At 40.1% G+C, this 23,034-nt stretch overlaps 1 protein-coding gene across 3 annotated transcripts in view; it reads left to right on the plus strand.

Moving 5' to 3' along the window:
- PDGFRA (platelet derived growth factor receptor alpha) overlaps positions 1 to 21,869 on the plus strand; it is a 34,250-nt gene extending 12,381 nt beyond the window's left edge. For 2 of the 3 annotated variants that reach the window (XM_042811555.1, XM_042811554.1), the window contains exons 6-23: positions 784 to 955; positions 1,059 to 1,248; positions 1,759 to 1,874; positions 2,359 to 2,485; positions 3,455 to 3,648; positions 4,059 to 4,153; positions 4,255 to 4,387; positions 8,384 to 8,488; positions 9,211 to 9,321; positions 9,582 to 9,735; positions 11,069 to 11,235; positions 12,332 to 12,447; positions 13,029 to 13,151; positions 13,740 to 13,851; positions 15,885 to 15,984; positions 16,105 to 16,210; positions 16,873 to 17,108; positions 18,514 to 21,869. In XM_042811555.1, coding sequence (XP_042667489.1) covers positions 784 to 955; positions 1,059 to 1,248; positions 1,759 to 1,874; positions 2,359 to 2,485; positions 3,455 to 3,648; positions 4,059 to 4,153; positions 4,255 to 4,387; positions 8,384 to 8,488; positions 9,211 to 9,321; positions 9,582 to 9,735; positions 11,069 to 11,235; positions 12,332 to 12,447; positions 13,029 to 13,151; positions 13,740 to 13,851; positions 15,885 to 15,984; positions 16,105 to 16,210; positions 16,873 to 17,108; positions 18,514 to 18,661 — 2,505 coding nt within the window. In that variant the 3' untranslated portion in view covers positions 18,662 to 21,869. The remainder of the gene's footprint in view (positions 1 to 783; positions 956 to 1,058; positions 1,249 to 1,758; positions 1,875 to 2,358; positions 2,486 to 3,454; positions 3,649 to 4,058; positions 4,154 to 4,254; positions 4,388 to 8,383; positions 8,489 to 9,210; positions 9,322 to 9,581; positions 9,736 to 11,068; positions 11,236 to 12,331; positions 12,448 to 13,028; positions 13,152 to 13,739; positions 13,852 to 15,884; positions 15,985 to 16,104; positions 16,211 to 16,872; positions 17,109 to 18,513) is intronic. The other variant, XM_042811556.1, reaches the window with a different exon arrangement.
- Positions 21,870 to 23,034: the final 1,165 nt, after the last annotated feature.

Here is a 23,034-nt window from a genome sequence, read left to right on the forward strand (position 1 = left end):
GCAGTTCCCATACACATCTTTATTCAGTGAAATTTGGTTAGTGTCCCTGTCAGTGGAGAATTCCACAGCATCCCAATTAAAAATCTGGTAACTCAGGGCATGGAGCAGTAGAAATGACTTGTGATCCCAAATGGCAGCTTTTATTTGAGTACATTAAGATACCAAAAGAAAAAATGATTTTAGATATTGTTCTGTTTTCTACGTTAAACATTAAAGCCTCTGCTATATGCCATCTTTCAAAACTATCTGCAAAATGTTTTTTATTCTAGCCTCTCGTGGTTGACCATTCTCCCCATCCTTACTCTTGCAGGATTCTTCTCTTACCAATAAATTATTCTTGTTTTGAGAACAGGGAGGACAAAGCGTCTAATAAATGGTTACTTTTTCGTCTGGTGGAGGGAAAAATCTTCACCCTTCTTTAGGCAAATTAAAGAAAGAAAATTCATAAAATGTCCTTCAGCTTTTCTATCCAAGGAGAAAGTAGCAGAATCAGTGAAATGCACTTTCATGCTTCTCACCCAAAGTTTGCATGGTATTTTGTTTCATATCGACAAAATATGAGCTCTAAATCTCCTCATTGGTCTGTGGCTGCCCCCAGAAGGATATTGTTTCCATAGACAGATCTTTTATGCCTGTGGCTTCAAGATATATCCCTGATTGAATAAACAATTCTTCTGACCTACAAGGTTTAGACAGTTGCTCTTGCTCCAGTGGCATCATAAATCCTCAATTTTCAGCTTATTTACTTAAGTAAGGTTTTCTTTTTCCTTCTCCAAACTACAGAAAGAAAAAGGTCTGATAAAACTTGATGATATCAAAGTCCCATCGCAGAAGTTGGTTTACACGTTGACCATTCCTGACGCCTCAGTGAAAGACACAGGGGATTATGAATGTACAGCTCGACATGCAACCAAGGAGGTTAAGGAAAATAAGAAAGTAGTCATTACAGTTCATGGTATAGTCTGATTTCAGTGTCCAAAAATTATTAATGTGTTAGAAAACACTCTTCTTGAAAAATGCTGCACAGCATTGTTCATGCATGGCTTTTTTATTTTCAGACAAAGGGTTCATTCATCTAGAGCCTCAGTTTAGCCCTTTGGAAGCTGTCAATCTACATGAAGTCAAAAATTTTGTCGTCGATGTGCAGGCGTACCCCGCTCCAAAAATGTACTGGTTGAAGGATAATGTGACTCTGATTGAAAATCTTACTGAGATTGTTACTAGTTCAAACAGGGTCCAGGAAACACGGTAAAAATTCTCTTATGAATCTTACTTTGCCACGTTGGCTTGAGAGTTTCTAACCTAGAAATCTGAGAACTTCTGCTTTCTCTTTCCACTGCAGTTTGTTGCTTCTTCCTCAATAACATTTAAAAATCCTGTGTTTTCTGCTCTAAAGGGTAATGCTTAATAGCATTAACATCTCCAAACCATACAAATTTTGGATTCTGGGTACTAACCCTCTTCAGTTCCTACAAAAAATCTTCAATAATCTTTTGCTATTTCCAGAAAAATCACAGTCTTCGTTGGAACCAAGCAGAATATAATAATGCCCACTTCTTTGTTGGTTGTGTTTTGATAACTATTTACTTTCTGAACAATGATTTTAGTGCAAAGGCATGCCAGAAATGCTGAGTGTCAGCACATTATAATATCCATGTATCCAGATTATATGTTGCACTGAAGTAGATTTTTTATGCCTGCTTTAAACAACAAAATATAAGCATACAAAAGTACAAACCAAAACTCCCATTTCTGCAGGTTTCAAAGTGTACTAAAATTGATCCGGGCCAAGGAAGAAGACAGTGGGTACTATACTTTGGTTGCTGAAAATGAAGATGAGATTAAGAGATACACCTTCTCGTTACTAATACAAGGTAAGGGCTCCCAAAGCCTTGCTCACCAGAACTGGTGGGCCACAGCACAAACTTGATCCACTTACTCAACAGTGAGTACTGGATTGCCTGAGCTGTGGAGATAAGAGAAGTGTGAACTGGGGTTGCTGGAACAGTGCATGTGTGCTGAGTCCTCACAGCTCTTGTACTCTAATCCTGGCTTTGACTTCTGCACTGGCCTTGTGCCAGAAAGAAACTTTATCCTCCATCTAAGTTATTCCAGCTGACAGCGGGAACGATAACTCATTTAGCATGACATGAGGACGTGGCATACACACAGCACTTTCTTTTCATGGCTCTAGCCTGGGATACCCCATGTTCCTCAGCAGACAGGGATCTCCTGGCCAAGTGGCTCTAGCTGCCACTGAGCTGTCAGACAAACAAACCTGCCCTGCTTTGTTGGAGAGTCCAGGCTGCTTTTTTAGACTCTCTTGAATGTTTTAACAAATTCCTGACTCCTTTCCAGTTCCAGCCTTGATCTTAGACCTCATGGACGACCACCAAGGCTCTGCTGGCAGGCAGACAGTGAGGTGCTTGGCTGAAGGGACCCCGCTTCCTGATGTGGAATGGCTGGTTTGCAAGGACATTAAAAAGTAAGAAGAGGAGCTTTATCTAAAACATGACTGCTTTATTCTTGGCTAGCTTAACATTATTAGTTATCATACCATGTTTTCCTCATCAAAGGCTAGTAAGCCATAATTCTAATGTCTTTTCAGAGACACATTGCTTCATATTTTTTTTTCTCATATTTTGAGAGGTTTTCAGTACCCTTCCTAGTGATTATGTGAAATAGAAGAATACACAGTGCATCCATTTAACTTTGGTAAAAGTTTTCAGTTCATTAATTGAATGTAGTAGATCTTAAAGGTACCTGTCCCTCCATTCTGAGGGCTCCTGCTACTTCACAGGTACCTCAGATGCCTGATTAACATTCTTGCATGCTTCTAAATTTTCAATCGAACAATTTCCCCCCAGATTATAATTGTCACCTTCAAAGTGTTCTAGACATATGTAGTGATCATTCCTGGCTTTGCTGGTCTACACTGTTTCCTTCTGTAGCTGCTAGGAGCTGTTGAGCTCTCTCTGGGAGGCTGTGTATGCCAAGGAGAAGGAGACTAAACATGGAAGGAGTCTAGGAGCCCTGGGACCTCCATCCCGTGTGCTCCACTCCCACTGCACTAAAATCTCCTCCTGCCACCTGGGACAGTCATCCTCTTAGCCCTGCCACCGGAAGCCTTGTATGGCATGAAGGATTCAGGTAGAAGTAGAGATCCATCCACTGCTGTAACTCTACAGGATACCTAGTATCATCAAAATCTATCTCTGCTGGACCCACTGGGCTACATGATCAAATTTTCAAAGTGTCAGCAATAGTTAGTACCAGAAGGCTGATAATTCCAATGGGAGAACGATGCTGGCTTTTCACAAAGGTGGTCTTAAGCATTCCTGCTCTTTAAAATTATAATTGATAGAAGAAAGGCACAGGAGAAGATGATTCCTATTGTGGTGACTCTTTATCCACACCTACACCCTACGCATGTTTCCACTGTTATTCTCTGCAGATGCAGCAATGACACTTCCTGGACTCTTTTGACTAACAATATCTCTGATATACACATGGAAGCCCACCTGGATGAGAAGAATATGGTGGAAAGCCAGGTGACCTTCCAGAAGGTAGAGGAAACCCTGGCTGTGAGATGTGTAGCAAGAAACGACCTTGGTGCTGTTACTCGGGAACTGAAACTTGTGGCTCCCAGTGAGTTTGCTTTGTCCTTCTGTAAGATTATAGCAGCCAGCTTCACCTCTCGTTAGCGCACTTCATTTTAGTCTATAAGAAAGTTTAGTAGATAAAAACATAAACTGCTGCAAATAAAAATAAATGAAAATGGATTTTATTCACCCAGAAACATCTGAGAATGAGGCATTTTACAGGTCTTTATGGGATATCTGATTCATTTTATCATTTTATTATGAGTGGCTGTTCTTCTAAACAAAGAAGACTGTAGCTCTGAGAGGCTCAGTGAGGCTTAACAGTCACCAGCCCAGGTGCTATTTCCACATCTGTAGGACATGGGAATTAGAAAGGTGTGGGAGATGGGTATCTTATGCATGCGTCATGCTTTCATGGCTCAGGAGGAAAATATGGCCTGTCTTTTTACTCCACAGCCTTGCGATCAGAACTGACAGTGGCTGCTGCCGTCTTAGTACTGTTGGTGATTGTGATAATTTCACTGATTGTTCTGGTCATCATCTGGAAACAGGTAATCTAGAAAGAAGTATTTCAGTTTGGATGCTGAGCCCAGTTGGGTTTTGATCTCAAGTCAGACATAAGGCTAATGATTACATTCAATATGCTTTGCAGAAGCCGAGGTATGAGATAAGATGGAGAGTCATTGAGTCTATCAGCCCTGATGGGCATGAATACATTTATGTGGACCCAATGCAGTTACCTTATGACTCCAGATGGGAGTTTCCTCGAGATGGGTTAGTGCTTGGTAAGTTTCCTCATGGCCATGAAGCCCAGAATCTCTCTTTATCTGTTTCCATTGTTTTCCTTCCACATCCCCTTCTTCTGCATTGGTGTCAGCCTCAAGCAACTCGTGTTAGTGTTTTCTGCACCTTCATTCCAGCACTGCAGTGCTCCAGATGTTCAGTGCCCATCTCAACATGACTTAAGGGTCCTTGCCAGGGTTAAATTCCAGCTCCAACAGTCACTGCTGCTAAGACACTCAGAAGAAGTGAATCAGTATTTTTAATTTGCAAGACATTTATGTTTATGTGGAGAGGCCAAGGGAAACCTGCAAGTAGTTATATAATTTTATTAGAAATATTTTAAAAATTATTAATCCATGATGTGCATGTATAATTGCTGAGTAACTGCATAATGTGTTTTTGTGGCTAGTGCCCTTCTTCCTTCCTCCTTTGCTTTCTTGTTTTGTTGTCCCTGCTTTAGAGTTCATGCAGAATTCAGCTAACTTGCCTGATTTGTCATTTAAATCAGTCGAAACTGTAGTGATTATAAAATTCTAATGTTCTATCTAGAGAGTGCTTTAAGTACACAAGTCAGCCCTCTCTTGGAGGTGTCTGTGCGTCAAGCTGCATACAAAAAAAAGCAGAAGAGAACTGAAGGGAGAGTTTTTGTTCGATGTTGTTTACAGAATACATTCCCCTGCTGTCATTCTCCTTGCTCCACCACAGAGAAAGAACTGATGCTAATTCTTAAAAGAAGAGGCACAATTTTTTCTGGTTCAGGAATGACTTCCTTTGATTCGATTCATGTTGCTAATTGAAAACTAGGAGAGGGTGAATATTTAATGGAATTATTTTATTACAATTCAGACTTTAATTATCTGCCTAAATTGTCAGATCTGAGTTAACAGACGACTGCCGTGACTTTGTCTACCTCTGACTCATGAGCATCAGTCTCCTTCAGTGCTTTCCTGTTCTCAAATACATTCATGACAGTCAGAGCTTTGAACTTGGTTGCTACTTGTCCTGCTAGCAAACAGGACTGCTCAAGCATTCTTCTTGACATGGTTAACATTTATCTGCTGGCAGTTTTGCCTTTTTAAATGTTTCCTATCAGGCTGATGGGGACCTGTTTTGTTTCTAAATCTGGTAATTCTGGTCTGTGTGGTTTTTCCCTTATTGAAGTGGAAGATGGCAGCAAAAGAATCACACCTTTAACTCAAGGAGGCTCTGAAGGAGGATGAAAAAACATTTTGGCTCATTCATATGAGTGCTTCCCACTCTAGCTGAGTAAGCCAGCTGGTGCCTATTTGTGTATATGGTTTTTCTTTTTTTTTTCCAGCTACTAGTGCCTGGAGTGTAGAGCAGCATGAAATGCCAACTCTGAATGTTGGCTCCCTGGAGTTACCATTAATAAATTAGAGTTACATTGCACATTTCCCTTTGCTATCTCCTTTCCACTAAGTGTGTAATACTCTGTTATTTAAAACACCCAGCAACCAGCACAGGACTAGGGGATGTGCAACAACAAGAAATTGGATAATGCAGTGAGCTGCTTGTGTGCCATTCTCCCTGGTACTGCTGAGAAGCAGTGAGGTCCCTGCAGGACATCCTCCTTCAGCTGACGAGGCAGAGGCCAGGGCCCTTTGAGGAAAGGGACCTGAGTGCTGTGGGATCTCAGGGTTTTGGGATGGCAGTAGAGGCTGCAGAGTTGCTTCCATCACTTCCTAACAACTCCCCCTTTTGTCACAGTGGACTTCATAAAATGAAATGCTGGTCTAATAGAATCAGACCCATCTCTATTTGCAGCTTGCAAAAGGCAAGTTAAGGCTCAAGGTTTATCACATTTAGGGATGTGGTACCTAATTTCTCATGAGTCTGGAAGCTGGGTATGGGTTATAAAGCTTGTTTGGCCTTTGGTATTTGTCAAAAAAGTTATGGGTCAGTATGGGGTGAATCCAAGTTTAATTTTAGCCAAAGAACAGTCTGGTCAAGAAAACTGTGTTTGGGACTTCATCTTTGTAGGTGTGTCCTCTCAGAAATATGGAACCTTTGTGCTTGTCTCAGCAGACATTGCAGACCTGGGCAGAGGTTGGGCTGAAATTAGCTCTCATCCTGAGTGCGGTTCCTCTAGAAGCTTCAGGAGCTTGGTAGTGATGCTGTCTGCACAGTCCCTCTGTCACAGAGAAGCAGTCCTGTTCCTCCAGCAGGCAGATCCCAGTCGTGCCTTTCTATTAAGAATAATAAATACACAATTTAATTTTGGTCTCTGCTGAAGGCCTTGACATCCAGAATGTAATGGAGCTGGTTGCATTACAGATGCCTCCAACTTGTAAGCAGTCAGCTCCCACCTGGCTCTGAATTTCAAGTGTAGAACAGATGGGATGTGCGTCGAGAGGGGTGAAAAGGGGAATAGCAGCAAAGCTCCCTGCCTCTCCGGAAGCACTCCCCCTGCCTCTGAATGCACTCAGGCTGGGCTGAGGGACGGGAGGGAGATGTGTGTCTCATGGTTTGGGGAGAAATTGGCTAGTGAAGACAGGAAGATCAAGGAGCATCAGCAAACGCGATCACTTTCTGAAGGGCTGCATCCTGCCATGTGGCTTCCAGATTTTCAGGCTGAAAAATTTCAGGGGCCAAATTTCAGGTTGTTTGAATTAGTCTGAAATTTAGTGGGAAGATTTCTCACATCCTGACTGACTGGAAAGAATAACTTGGAGCACAGGAATCTTGAAAAGAAACAGCATGGTTTTCGTGTGCATGACAAACTACACTGTCATGATCTTGGAGAAGTTCTTAGTTGTAACTCATCTAAGCGTACACCATTTCTTGTGCTTGCTAACGATGTAGATATTTATTTTTGGCTGGAAACTTTTTCCCTAAAGAGTGTATACAATAAAAGTATGGGCTGTAGCCTTAGGATAACAGAAACATGTGGTACTGCATGCCATATAACAACTTCAGATGTGTAAAAGGCAGAAAGTTCAAAATGCAAGTGAACATCATAGACAAAATGCCATTTATCTCCATATTAAAAAGCCCTATATAGTCTCCTCATGTTGGAAGTTAAAAAAAAAAAAAAAAAAAAGAAAGAGCTCATTGGGAATATGAAAATGTCCTGCCATCTGGAGCTCATACAGGGGTTTGTTCACTGAATAAACGTTGCCTTAATGAACTTGCTGTCCAATATGGAATCAATGAATTATAGCATTTTGTATTATGTTTGTGCACTTCATACTTCTTTAGAATTCTGCTCAATCTATACACAATTTTTCTGCATGCTGCATCCATAATAGAAGACAGGATATAATAATCAAAACTTTTTGTCTAAATTGATTTGTGGGAAGAGTAAATATGTACAAACATTAGCTGTTTCATCATAGCACTTGGAAATTTGCAATAAAATTTATTCGACCAGATGAAACACACTTGTACATTAAACTTCAGAGGAGTTTCCCTCATATGTGATCAATATGTATTTCAGCTTCCTTCAGATTACTGATGGTCTTGCTTGTTCTGCTGATTCCCTTCAGCCTGTCTTACTGGTAGCTGTATCAGCATCAATATAGTAACCTAAAACCACAGCTGGAGAGCCTAGTTCAGATCTGAAGTGAAGGCCACAACTGTGCTGTAGTCGGATACCGACTGAGGCAAGTTTAGGTATAGGAAGTTCAATGCTTAGGGAGGGTGAGGGTAGAATGGCAGAATAAGGGACAAATCTGTATGAACTGCACAGTTTCTTAGAGTTCTTCTCCTACAAGATCCCACATGTAGATGTGCTTCTAATGCTTGCTTACTTGCTTTTATTTAGGAACTGTACTTAATTTCTTTAAAACATATTTGCATTTTCTGTTTAACGACATCACATATTATTATTATTATTATTATTATTATTATTATTATTATTATTAACATCAGTGTTCTGTCTAAGTGAGTGAATTCATAGCCCGAAGAGGAACAGCAGCAGAAAATGAGGCTAATTGCTGTTACACACTGGAATAAAAAATGCTCTTTCTCATGTTCAGGTCGAATCCTTGGTTCTGGTGCATTCGGAAAAGTGGTGGAAGGGACAGCATATGGACTGAGTCGTTCTCAACCAGTGATGAAAGTAGCTGTGAAAATGCTGAAACGTAAGTTATCACCATTCCATTTTCTATTCTAGTTGGTGCATGTTCCCATTACATTATTTGAGCACTGCCTGTGGATAAATAGCTTCTCCATATCTGAACCTTCAAATCTACCTGCGGTGTGGAGCAGGTTTGTACCAGTTGCTCAAGAACCATGAGGAACTTTCTAGTGCTGAAAAAAGCAGCTTGCAAAGTGCCCCTGTGCTACACAGGCAATCTAATATACCCCTGGAAAAGGGCAAATAGACTGGGTCAGCTCTAGAGATAGATCAAATAAGTCCTCTTTCCTGATGGATATCTGAAGCCCTTTTGTTACTTACAATGCTTCTTAACCAGGACATTTTACTTTCCTCCTCCTACCTTTTGTATCTTCTGCTCCATAGAAGAGGTCTCCATCAGCAGAGCTGATGGTCATTCATTAGGTGTTCAAGAACCATCTTCAAGAATTGTGGTATTTAGGGATATGGTTTAGTGGGCAAAATTGATGGTAAGTGGATGGTTGGACTAGATGATCATAGAGATCTTTTTCAACCTTAATGATTCTATGATTCTGTGACTTATGACTCTTCCTCCAAGTCTTAAGAAGTCCTATTGTCAAGAAAAGGACACAGTCTTCTTCAAGAAATCATTTTAGAAATGCTCTTTGAGGCAAGCAAAGAGAGATCAATTGTTATTGTGAAGATGGTGGTTGCTCTCACTCAGAGGCAGGTGTACTTTTTCAACAGCTACGGCTAGATCCAGTGAAAAACAGGCACTCATGTCTGAACTGAAGATAATGACACATCTTGGGCCCCACCTGAATATTGTGAACCTGCTTGGAGCTTGTACAAAATCAGGTGGGTTTGGATGACTAACAGATGCTTGTTGTGGAGTTATCATTCACTGTTTAACAATCACACAAATATCAAATGAGATTGACCTTAGCATTAAATATAAATGGATGTAGATTTCACAAGCCTACTTGTTATTTGGCAGTCGTAATTTAATAAATAGAAATGTATTAACTCTAGTAATCTTCATGTTTTATATTTGATTTTCTGTTGTCTTTGGGAGCTGTCATTTTTGAAAGATGCATTATTTTGCCTTATTTCATCAGGTCCTATTTACATAATCACTGAATACTGCTTTTATGGTGATTTGGTGAACTATCTGCACAAGAACAGGGACAACTTCCTCAGTCGACATCCAGAGAAACCAAAGAAAGATCTGGATATCTTTGGGATGAACCCAGCTGATGAAAGCACAAGAAGGTGGGAAAGAGGGGAAAAAAAATGTATGACCTACAACGTAAGGAATAGCATTACTAACTCTTATTCCTTTCCTTTCATTCCTTGATTTGGAGCTCTCCCTAATTCATCTCAGTGGGCTTTTGTTCATCAGTACTGTTAGATCTAAAAAGATTTCAGTGGCTTCTGTTCAATATGCCTGACATGCATCCTAGGTCCATGTTTCCTCTGTGCAGATGCCCACAGCCCCAGGACCACTGCATGTTCTCCATAGACACAGCTGCTTACAGCCTTCCTTCTAAACAACATACACGGGAAAACACAACACACAGATTTGCAGACCTTTTAAACAAATTTCACTCTGCCCAAAGTAGTGTGAAAGATATACGGATTTAGAGGAAAAAACATTATACTTATAGGACAACAGTAGCCATGCACCTGCCTTGTTCCAGCATCTCTGGAGCACACAGTCAATGTTGTCTCTCCATTCCCTCTTCCCTATCTATCCTGAGGTCCCAAAGCATGTTTCCATTAAGAAAGCACAGCCTAGTGTTGCTCCTTTCTGTATAGATGTCCTTTTGTCTCTGTCCATCCAAGTATTACAGGTAGAGCACAGCTATCTGATTTCCTTGTTTCCTATTTGGGAATTTTTCACTGTTTAAAATTCCTTTCCTTCAAATAATGTGACAGAGCTTGCTATCTGTATTCAAGCATTCATCTTTATCTACCAATGGTCTAGCCAGTCTCAGTGTATTGCTTTGAGCAGCTTTTGCCAGATCATGGTGGAGGAAGCTTGTTATTATGCATTAAACAATCAAGCAATGTCATAACATCAGCCAGGATTAAGAAGGAGTCAGAAATTCCTTCAAAAAACCACACTGGCAAATAGACCAACTGACAGTAGCCAAGTCCATCTGGGACTATTCTTCTAAGCATGGCTTTGCTCAGCTTAACTGGGTTTGATGCAAACTGTGTGAGTGAATAAACTGATCTGTCTTTTTGAACTCATTGAACTAAACACCCTATGTAGTAATAGCTGAGTTCAGTGAGATTGCTGGAAGTTAGACAAGATATGTCTATATACCTGACTGATGACAAAAGGATAAGTTTGAAGCACTTATGTAGGTTCAACTACTGTAGTCTGTGGTAATGTGTGTGTGATAATACATTGCTGTGTTGTAATGCAGGATTATTATGTGTGTTCCTTATCAATAAATCAGCTCTTAAATTCTTGTATTTCTTAGCAATGCAACTGTGTGTCCTAAGAACTATCAGAACATAGGATGCTGTGGCAGGGAAGCCACCTTCCTTGATAGCTGATACAACTGCTTTTTTTTTTTTTTTTTTTTAATTTCAGCTATGTGATTTTATCATTTGAAAACACTGGAGAATACATGGACATGAAGCAAGCTGATACAACTCAGTATGTGCCAATGCTGGAAAGGAAAGAGGGATCTAAATACTCTGATATTCAGAGATCTGTGTATGATCGACCTGCTTCATATAAGAAGAAATCTTTGTCAGGTAACGTAGAGTTGTCCTATTTGCATGCATCACTAACACAAATAAACATGTCTGATTTTTGCCACTTACGACATGGCTGTAAACTACTCAACTGTGTTCTGCATATGAGTATCTGCTATAAGCTAAAAGCTGGTGCCTTATGATTCTGTGATTTTGTGACTGTCAACGTGCTCTGGTGGCACTGCATGCTGCTGAGGCAATTTGTTTGCTTCTGTACTGAAGTGCTTAAGGGCCATATTCTGCAGTGGGGCTGCAGACATTCTTTGGAGGCAGTGGTTTCATTAGTCTTGTAGTCTGCAAGATTTTGAGCAGTAGGAATGAACAACAATAATGGTAATTTATATTGCTCTGTTTCCACTTACATTTCACATTAACTGGCACCAAATGTGCAACAATCCCAAATACTTTCCTGGATTATGTAATGAGGATAATGAATACATCCTATTCCCTGTTCCTTTTCTCAGAATCTAAATATGCTTTACTTAAAAATAGGCACAGTCACTTCTGGCCCCAGGAACTGAAGCATAACCAGCCCCAGATTTACATGGCAGACTAATGTACTCGTATTGTGCTCTAGGACAGTAGGGATAAATGAATCACAGAATCATGACTGTTTTTTTGCCGGCATCTTTCATAAAAAATATAAGATTAGTTGCCATAGAATTCCTGATTGTTTTTGCTGGTATTGGATCTGTTCCAGTGAATACTCGTTGGGAAGTACAGCAGTGTTCAGAAAGTGTAAGTGGATAAGAATGTATACATATGCAAAAAAACCTGGTGTTTTTGAGCCACACACTGAGTATTATAAACAACCTGTGTAACACTTCAGTAAGCCTTTTAAATTTCTTTTTTTCCTGCAATTTTGTGGGAAAAATATGCAGACAGGAGAAAAAACAAAAGTCACATTTAACACTAAAAGCAGTATATGTCAGCAACTGATGCAGACATCAGCATTGGTTAGTTACTGTGAAGACTGTTTTGGTCATGGCAGCCTGCTACAGTCGTCAGCTCAGAATCATTTCAGGTAAAGGAAATGGATGCTGCTTTCACACTTTGCAGCACAAATGTATATATACCTTTCTCTGTTTCTCAATAGATTCAGAAGTAAAAAACCTTCTTTCAGATGACAGTTCGGAGGGTCTCAGCCTACTGGATTTGCTAAGCTTCACCTACCAGGTTGCACGGGGAATGGAATTCTTGGCTTCTAAAAATGTAAGTAAATAAAACAGTAAGTAAAAATGCAAGAAATGTCCAAATGTCTCAACTATGGGTTTCAGTTTAGATTCTGAAAACAAATACAATATAATCATGTTTTGGGGTTCTAACCAGCTTTTTAACTTACCTGGAGACTGAGACTGCCATGATTTGAGAAATCAAAGCAACATCCTCTTCCTCGTTTTCAGCCTGTGTCATTGATAAAATCAGGGTCATAGGTCAGTGATGGATCTCAGCAGGGTCTAGGTGGAGGATCCATCCAAGCACAGGCCAGTGTGGTGCAAGCACGATCTATCATTAGCACACCATGGGTTGAGAGGACAGGCATCACTTTTGCATCCTGCCCACTGTTGTAAATGCACACGAGCCCCCTCTATTCCTGAGGACTCATGCCTCCATGACTCTGTTAGAGGACAGTATCGGTGCCTGTGCAGTAGAAGAAGGTTAAGAACTGTAGAAGAAGTTAAGACTGTGCCCAGAAAGCCAACATGATCTGGGTGTTTCCAGAGAGTTTTGGAAGTGAAACAGCCCTCTAGGAATTAGCACTTCCTTGAAAGACTTAATTTCTCTCCATGCAGTGCGTGCACCGTGACTTGGCAGCTCGTAATGTCCTTCTGGCTCAAGGCAAAATCGTGAAGATCTGTGACTTTGGGTTGGCTAGAGACATCATGCATGATTCCAACTACGTCTCCAAGGGCAGCGTATGTATTTCTTAATCCCCTGAGCTTTGCTTTAACTGCAGTGAGAAGTGTCAGCCTTAAATGCCGGTTAGCAGTATTGGTTACACTAATTAACTGCTGAGATGAGCACTCTCGAGAACAATTTTTCTTCGGTTCATTAATTCTTGTGACTTTCCTAAGATTGCTTGAAAGCTGGAAAGCTCTTTGGCCTCACTTAGTGCTTCACAGGCTTACATTTTAACTGGCAAGTTTTGTGAGTGGATAAATTAAGGATCTGTCACTATGTAGAGTAGTAACACATCCATCAATGACATATCAGATCTAGATCATCAGTGATCCTTTGCATTATATCTCCAATCAGCCTAGTAATTTGCTAGTGAGAAAATGAATACAGTTGTAGTTTAATAAACTCTTGTGGGGAGCAGAGTAGTGTTGCTTCTAATCCTGATATCTCCTTGTGAAAAGGAATTAAAAATACGTACTAGCCACATTCACAAGTTTTTCTTATTAAAGAGAAGCTAATCCCGACTGTCAAACAACAGTTGTAACAGGAAGCATTTCTTTAATGACTAATCTATGTGGTTTGGGGTTTCTTTCTTTCTGCTACAGACCTTCCTTCCAGTAAAATGGATGGCACCTGAAAGCATTTTTGACAATCTGTACACAACATTAAGTGATGTCTGGTCTTATGGTATTCTGCTGTGGGAAATATTTTCTCTTGGTATGTACTGTGAACACTTTCTTACATGTTGTAATTAATTTGTTTTTCAGTCCAAGCTGTTCTACATACAGTGTTTCAAATCCTGCAGTAGGAATATAGGTGTGAAATCAACTTTTAGTTTCTTCTACATGAGGTTTCAAGTGCCAGCATTAAGTTTGAAGATGCCCCTATTCTCCAAAAGATTTGGTTTTATTTATTTATTCATTTATTTACTTTTGCAAGGTTTTGTGTGGTTTTTTTTTTTTTTTTTTTTTTTTTTTTTGTTGTTGTTTGTTTTTGTAAGCTTGTTTTTTTTTTTTTTGAGAGAAAATTGAAAGCATAGAGTGAAAAGCTTCTGTGGAAAAATATTGGTGCCAGGATGGAATTTCTGGCCAAACTGTGGAGGAATGAACTTCCTCATGCATCAGGGTGCCTTGGCTTCATCTCAGCCGAGTGGCTATTTAGAAGCAATCTCTTTGTATATGTTTCAAACGATCCCATCTAAGCCCCATTACAGAATGAAAACAAAATGTCAATCTTCTAGGACACTGATTTCTCATTTCCAGGTCAGCACCATTCTCACAGTTGGTTTATGGCTGCATAAAGTGGTTATGACAGTGTTTAGCAATTACAGACAATATACATTTCCCAGCTGGGAGCAGCCTGGCTCTCGACTCAGGCTGATTAATTAGCCTCCTGGGCGGGTGGCTGGCCTGCTTCAGTAACTGTGCTTTGCCCAGATTTACTTTGAGAAGAATTAATCACGCCTGTATGTATCTGCTACTGCCCCATGGCAACCCCAAGCCTAACGTTATTTTCTAGAATAAGTTGTTATAGAGCTGCTTCTCAAAAACAGCATTTGCACTGCTATTTATAGTATTGATAACTGCAATCTCTGGACATCACAGGACCCTATAAATATCCATTCACAAACATCACTGGGGTCACAGAAGTGCTATTTAGATGGGGAATTGAAGCACAACTAAGTCTGTGCTTATTGTCTTACTTGTAAGGTAGGGTCTAAAGCCTATTTTTAGATGAAAACCTTGCTTTTGAAAAGGAGGTCTTTGGAGTAAACATTACAGCATGCATGCCTGCACCTGAGAAAGCCCACTCTTTCTTGAAAAGTGAAACATACACAAGCAAGTGACTTGCTCAAAATAGCATGGGAAGACAGTGGCAGAGCATGACCTCAAGTCTGCCAGATGCAGGCTGACCACCTGATCTGGGTATCATGCAACCTCTGTGTTCAGTCAATACTCTTCAGAAACACTGCAAAGGGATTTTTTTAAGTGGTACCAGCCTCAGTCTTTTCTAGACAATGTTTCACTTCAGAGCATACCAGAAATACCTTGCAGCTGATGCAATACAACGTACTTCAGTTATTTTTGTCAGCTTTGGTTTACTTCCATTAATTTTGATGTCATGTCAAACTTTGGTCTGAGCAGCTAGTAAGTATTTGGGGATGCTATCTGGGGACCACTCAGCTTCCCCAGTGAAAAGTCAGTATTGCAATTTTATGATTAGGTTCCACTTTAGAGCCACTTGACGTTGCAAGCAGTGAATTGCAAAGCTCCAGTTCTGTACAAGTAACCCCTCATTGGGAGGAAAGAATATTTCATACATGAAGGCACACGTGCCTGCCAACAGCTTCCAGGCTTGTTTAATACTGTTTTTAAAGTTCTTATCTCATACCACAAAACATAAAATGATCAAAAACTGGAATAACTATATGAGCCTCTGAACAGTTCTCAAAAAGATTTTTAAAACCATTGCATCTTACCCTTCTAGGCTCATAGACATACTCAACAATCTCTGAAATTTAAAATTTATCCCAGCAGAGTATTAACCAGACAATTGAATTGTCCGCTTTCTCCAAGTGAGCATCTTTATATAGTTCAGCAAACACTAGCTGGTTGGTATTTGTGGATTTGCAAACATTTTTATTATCATAAGCTGTCGTTTATTTCAAGGCTACAAATATTAACACAATGTAAAATAATATTTTTAAATTCAGTTTCATATAGTGTTTTTTTCTTCTGTTTTATCTGCAGGTGGCACACCATATCCTGGCATGATGGTTGACTCCACTTTCTACAATAAGATAAAGAGTGGCTACCGAATGGCAAAACCTGATCATGCAACCAATGAAGTGTACGTGCGTATTTGGCTTTCCCATGTCTGGCCAGTCTCTGGACAATTTTGCCTTTTGTTTTTGCCTGATAGCTTGTTTTCCTTCCCAGTTGATTAAATTGTTTTCCATCTTATCTGTAGGTATGAGATCATGGTAAAGTGCTGGAACAGTGAACCAGAGAAAAGACCTTCATTTTACCATTTGAGTGAAATCGTGGAGAGTTTGTTGCCTGGAGAGTACAAAAAGGTCTGTATTTTGTGCATGTTTTTAGAGGGAAATGTGACTGTTGCTCCAGCCATCAGAGCCGTGAACACTGGACTGACACATCCTAACCTGTATGAGTTACATGATGCAGGCAGGGGCATTACATGTTCTGGGGAAAGGAAGCTGAGGTTATCGAGAAAAGCAATTTTGCAGTTTTATTCAGTGATATCCTACCAACTCCAGGTTTCTAGCAAAGCATGTTTTTTTAAAAATATATTTGCACAGAATTTTCTAGGCAGTGAAAGTATTCCAGAAAAGGGACTATATATTGCCCGTATGTAGAATTTCTCCCCCTCCCTCTTCCGATAGAAGTTTGAGTTTGGATTCAAATTTCGACTGCTTCTGGAAAAGCTTTGCCTGCTACATCATTTGGTGTTCCATTTCCCAGTCTGCCCTTCCTTCTTTCTCTACCTCTGTGTCACATCTATTTGTCTCCTCTGTGCTGCCACACTCATTCCTGTATCTTCTAAAACCAACTTGTCACTTAGAACTCTCAGTAACTTGGTGGTGCTGGGCTTTTACATCCAGTGTTGCAGACTCACTGAGCAAATGTTTTGGGGGTTAATGAATCATAGCTACTCAGCTGAAGAAAGGTGGTCTTAGTGAATAACATCTAATGAGGTTGTTGATACGAATATTTTCAGAGCTACGAGAAGATTCACCTGGACTTCCTGAAAAGCGACCACCCAGCTGTCACTCGAATGAGAGGGGACTGTGACAATGCTTACATTGGTGTCACCTACAAGAATGAAGACAAGTTAAAGGATAGAGAGAGCGGATTTGATGAGCAGAGGCTGAGCGCTGACAGTGGGTACATCATCCCCCTGCCTGACATTGACCCTGTTTCTGAAGATGAGCTTGGCAAAAGGAACAGGCACAGGTGAGTACAGTTTGCAAATCATGTAGCCCATGGTCACCTTTCTGGGTCACGTTTGGTGACACGCATTGATACTTTTTAGAATCGTACTCCACAGTTCATTTCCTAGGCTCTGCTGCAGTTATGCATTAGGAAGGTTCTGTACAGTATGGCAGTAGTACTGGCCATAATGTTTCCAGTGTGAAATACCTCATTTTGGCTCTTCTGTGACTGCCAGAGGAAGGCAACTGCTAACTTGGCCAAGTCACAGCGACTGTCTGATGCCTCAGTTGGCACTTTTTACATCACATTTTACATCGCATTTGCCTCTACAGCTCAATTACTTTGAACCAGGGGAGGTTTAGGTTGGGTATCAGGAAAAGCTTATTTACAGAAAGGGTTGTTAAGCACTGGAATAGGCTCCTCAGGGAGCTGGTTGAGTGACCATCCCTGGACGTGTTTAAAAACCGTTTGGATGTATTGCTCAGGGACAGGATTTAGCTGAGGGTTGTTAGTTAAGGTAGTATGGTTTGGTTGCGGTTGGATTTGATGATCTTTAAGGTCTTTTCCCATCTGAGCAATTCTATGATTCTATGATTCTATGATTCCAGTCTGAAGGGACTGAAGTTCACCAGCTTTAAAATTCAGGATAAGTTTTTTTTTTCATTATAATCCGTAATATTTTTTTCATAACATTATATCCAGAAAATTTTATTGCTTCCTTATCAGCTTATATGAATGATTTCACCAAAGCACAGCTGCATATAACCTCCACTGTAAATGGCAGTGGCTTAATTCAGTACTTCCTTTTCAGCAGCATTATACATAGGTCACTCCAAAAGTAATGTCTCCTATTTATTTCCATAGAAACTACAATAGATACAAAGAGAACAATATCACTATTTGACACAGCGCAGTCTCAGCTACAAAACACTGTTTTTCAACATAGTTATCACCATTAGCATGCATTTTTGTCAGCAATGAACTAGAGCTTGCATGCCACACATTAGAAATTTTTGCACTATTTTGAATAGTGGGACAAATGAAGTTTCTAAGGAACACTAACCAGATTAAGATTTATTACCTCTATCTGTAATTCTTTGTATTATCTTACTGTCTACTGATTTTATTGTTATCTGTTGTCACACAACTTAATTTACTGTCCCAGCACTGTTGTAATGATATTCTTCTAATGAGTCAGAAAGTGCTTGGAGTTACATACGAACAACTTCCTCCTATGAATTTCCAGGTGGTTCATTACCCTTGAGATACAAGATGTGTTGCATCCTAGGAAACATGGTCAGAGTAAGATTATGTCATGCATCAGAAAGCAAGTGTAGATGTGGTGTTCAGTTCAGTTCATAAACTGGGGTACTTACTTGATGCCTTTTAATGTGTATTTTAGCTCTGAGATCTTTTTCTCTTCCAGTTCACAGACATCTGAAGAAAGTGCCATTGAAACTGGTTCCAGTAGCTCTACTTTTATCAAGAGAGAGGACGAGACCATTGAGGACATTGACATGATGGATGACATCGGGATTGACTCCTCGGATCTGGTAGAGGACAGCTTCCTGTAATCCCAGACACCTTGTAACTGCACATCAGGAAGCTTACCGTGCTGTCTACAGACTTCTGCTACACAGAGAAAACCACTTCATTGCAATGTCAAGGATGTGAAGAGAAGATGGATTTGTATGGAGAGATGCCCAGTGACGGGCAAAGGAATCAGCCTGAGAATGAAAGAGAGAGAGCTGTCAAAGATGGATTTTTTTAGTGTTGCTTCTTGCAGTACTTTATCAGCATCTCAGCATTGTTTGCCATTCCAACTGGTAGAGGATGACAGAAAGGCCATAAACAGACTAGTTTTGTGTTTCAAGGGCATTCCTATGACTTTGATGGATAGAATTTCCACTGCAGCAATACTTCATCATTGTAATTATGTAAATAACTATCAGCTCAAGGATCTTTTGAGGTGCACATTGAACACACTCATGGATTTTAGAAGAGATCACCCATGAATTTTGTGCACTTCTTCCCTCAATCTCAGTGTCAGCTGCTGTTGAACTATCATGTGAATTGAAGAATATGCGAAAACCACTTTTGGACCAAGAAGGTCTGAAACCACAAAAAACTGACCGGTACTACAAAACATGTTACTTTTTAACATTAATGCAAGGGGAATAATAATAATAATAATAATTAAAACCAGTCTATAATAGGTGTTAGAAACCTAGTAAGTCTTTATTAACTATAGAAGATAGCTGTTTTCATGATAACACTACTACTGTTTTCCGTAACATGCAGCCTATATTTTATAATTCATTGTCCTTCAGTAAAAGCACAGTCACAAGAAACATTATTAAGTACAAGGAGAAAAATTACGGCCTGAAAATTTGATGAAACAACCTTTATCAGGCCCTATAGAGTATGATAATTACTCTGACTAGCTAAAATTTCTTTTATAAGGAAAAGAAATTACATCCCGTAATATACTAAGATTTAGTTTTCTATTTTGAATAGAGCAGCTTTTCTAATCAGATGTACTAGAAGCAATTATTGCCCTCCAATTAAATGAACTTCTAAGCATTTAAAAAAAATTTTTAAATTTAAATTTATGCCAGATTTCCAGGATTTTGGAGAGTGGAAGATTATGATAAACCACCAGCAACATCCCACTGCTAGCGTTCCAAAGTTTCTCAAAAGAAATCTTATTCCACAATTAGGTATGAAAAATCAATTTTATTTTTGAACAGCTCAAGGAAAAAAGACATCTCTCCCAGCCTTGAACTCCAGATTATAAAAAGCAGAAATAGTTCTGCAACAAGTATCCTTGTCTTAGTTTTGAAGTTTAAACAGGAGCAGAAAACTGACTATTATCTTTGCAAACTCTAACTACAAATAATAATTGCCTTCAAGTGTGCTTTCTGGATGAAGGTGCATGAAAACAAACCTGCTCTCAGCTTGCAATAGTTATTTTTTGACACCACTTACAAGAGCAAAATATTATGATTACTGCTATCACTGTTATTGATATTTTATGTTTTGGAAGACTTACACGTGAGAGAAAGGTACACCACTGCAAAGGGCCCCATCCTTTCTGGTGCTCATCTTTCGAACTTAACTAATTCAGCGCAACGAGTGCCTAACAGGACGCGCTCAGCATCTGGCATGGCAGAACCAATGCAAATGTGGTACAAACTCATCCCTGCATTGCAGTATTTTTTCCTAGGAAGTATGAAAGATGGACCACCAGCAATTGACAACACACACTACCTGGATCTGAATAACAAACTAAACTTTACCATGAAATGTCGCTAAGGAAAGCTACACAGCTCCCCATCACTTCATTTGTGGATGGTTGTGGATTGAAGAATAATAAATGTAATATTGTCATTTCTACAGGCAACTAATTTTGGCTCTGAGTTTCAAAAATGTCACCTGGCTGCGGCCACATGCAAATGTCCTGCAGATGTGGAAACGTGACCTGAAGTGAGGCACCTGCATTTTCAGCCCTGGTGATGTCTGACAATCATAACAAACCATGAGAATGACATATCCTCCTTTCTCTGCAGTCAACAGACCAATATCGAGTGTCTTTCTGAGCTCCCTATGGGGACAACTGTGAAATATAAAGACTCTTGATATAGCCTGGACACACAAGATGGTATAAAGTCCCCTTCCAGTTATTAACTATAAATTGAGGAAACACAAATTGTCTATTGGATATCCCAGATATCTGAATGGCCATTTGAGACCACACATGCCTTAATTTGCATGTGTAGTCATTACAACTGCATGCTCAAATTAGGCAAGCAATTTCACCTGCATTTTTGCACATGGCCAAGTGTTCTTTGGGGTTTGAAAATCAGGCTTGGCATGTTTTACCATACCAGTTACTGGAATACAAGGACATTTTCCCATGGTCTCCCCTTCCTCTCACTGATTTCATTCTATATTGCACAACGTACATTGGGGCTAGACCCAAATGGTGGATGTGAACCAGAGCCTTCTCACTTTATGATGAATGGTAGAGTTAATTTTCTATCCGCTCATGAGTGTTTGCGTACCTATTGCAAGAGTCTAGCCAAACCCAGTTCATTTCAGGGTGGAATCCAATAAACCTGCCTATAAACTGGAATGGGAGGCAGAGACAGAGTGGGGTTTATTAGAGAGGGAGAAGTGGGAGGATATGATTCCTTTAGTTTTACAATATTTTCAGTATTACCAACATTTTAGTTTATGGCTTAATTTTTGAGAAGCCACTGGAAAACATATTCCCAAATCTTACTCTAGGGTAATTATATAACGACAATCAGTGTTAGCCTATCACAGCATTTGATTTGGAGTGGCCAACCGATTCCTTACAGTGTGGTCTGCAGCTTGTACAAAATGGTCCTAATACATGGAGAAGGACGTGAGATATGGTGATGTTATACATCAATATGTATATAAGTATTTTTATATAGACTTTTAGAATACTGCCAAAACATTTATGACAGCTATATCACTGCCTTTGTTTATATTTTTTTTTACTGTGATATATTCCATAGGCACGTTAACTGTTGCACTTTGAATGTCCAAAAGTTATATTTTAGAATAATAAAAAAGGAAGTGTTTTCAAAATGGTGGCTGTTGTGAAATATTTGAAGAAGGGCAAACTAGCCTGAGTGATGGTAGGCACAAAATGTATTACAAAATGCCCCTGTTGATATTTTGTCTTTGAAAAATCAAATCCTGTAAATTAAGATCTCTATATTTCAATAAATGATATATAATTTAAGAATATGTGAGAGGTCTATACTCACTTATTGAAAGATTGTTATAAGAGATCAGTCTTGCTTGCTTTTTTTTTTTTTTTTTTTTCTGCCTGAGATTTTGGGTTAGTAGAGTGCTCTGCCAAGTCATCAGGCAGCAAGGACAGTTCCCTGACCCCTTCTGGTGTGCACAGTGCGGAACTGCCAATGAGCAGGTAACTTAACCAGTGAATTCCGTCCATGTGAAGCCCCTTTGACCCCAAACTGTGGTAGGTTTAGTACTCCACTGACTGACGTCTGAGCTCTCCACAAAAGATAAAATTGTTCTGGGTTCAGCATTGGTAGGTGTTCTGGTAGGTTCAATGCCGCCTGTCTGCACGTGCTGGGGAAAGGGGTGCATGGGATGCAAAAGACAGCACGTGTCATGTCTCTCCTACATATGCTCTGCTTCTTCTGATACAGATGTATAAGAGGTTTTATGCAAAGGTTGTTTTTAACAAGGGACTAAAGCTGCCTAATGTCAGCCTTTAGTCTAAAGCTCTTGATGAACATAGAGGATGGATGAGTCCAACTTCAAATCACCATGGTTTCTCTTGTGTGCCCAGGTGGCCAAGTGGGCCAGCAGCATCCTGGCCTGCATTAGACATAGTGTGGCCAGCAGGAGCAGGGAGGTCATCGTCCTTCTGTACTCAGCACTGGCGAGGCCGCACCTCAAGTACTGTATTCAGTTTTGGGCCCCTCACTACAAAAAAGAGATTGAGGCCCTGGAGCGTGTCCAGAGAAGGGCAACAAACCTGGTGAGAGGTCTGGAGCACAAGTCTTATGAGGAGCGGCTGAGGGAGCTGGGATTGTTCAGTCTGGAGAAGAGGAGGCTCAGGGGAGACCTTATTGCACTCTACAACTTCCTGAAGGGAGGTTGTGGTGAAGAGGGGTTTGGCCTCTTCTCCCAGGCAACAAACAGTACTGCAAGTTGTACCATAGGAGATTTAGGTTAGACATAAGGAAGAACTTTTTCTCTCAGAGAGTGGTCAGGCAGTGGAATGGCCTGCCTAGGGAGGTGGTGGAGTCACTGTCCCTGGCAGTGTTCTTGAGGCATCTGGATGAGGAGTTACAAGACATGGTTTAGAGGGTTGTGGTAGCAATGGTAATGGGACGACAGTTGGACTAGATGATCTTGTAGGTCGTTTCCAACCTTG

The sequence above is a fragment of the Centrocercus urophasianus genome, unplaced genomic scaffold, assembly GCF_019232065.1.
Source record: "Centrocercus urophasianus isolate 14NV4802_14NV808 unplaced genomic scaffold, USGS_Curo_1.0 seq_13, whole genome shotgun sequence".
NCBI classification, from domain to species: Eukaryota; Metazoa; Chordata; class Aves; order Galliformes; family Phasianidae; genus Centrocercus; species Centrocercus urophasianus.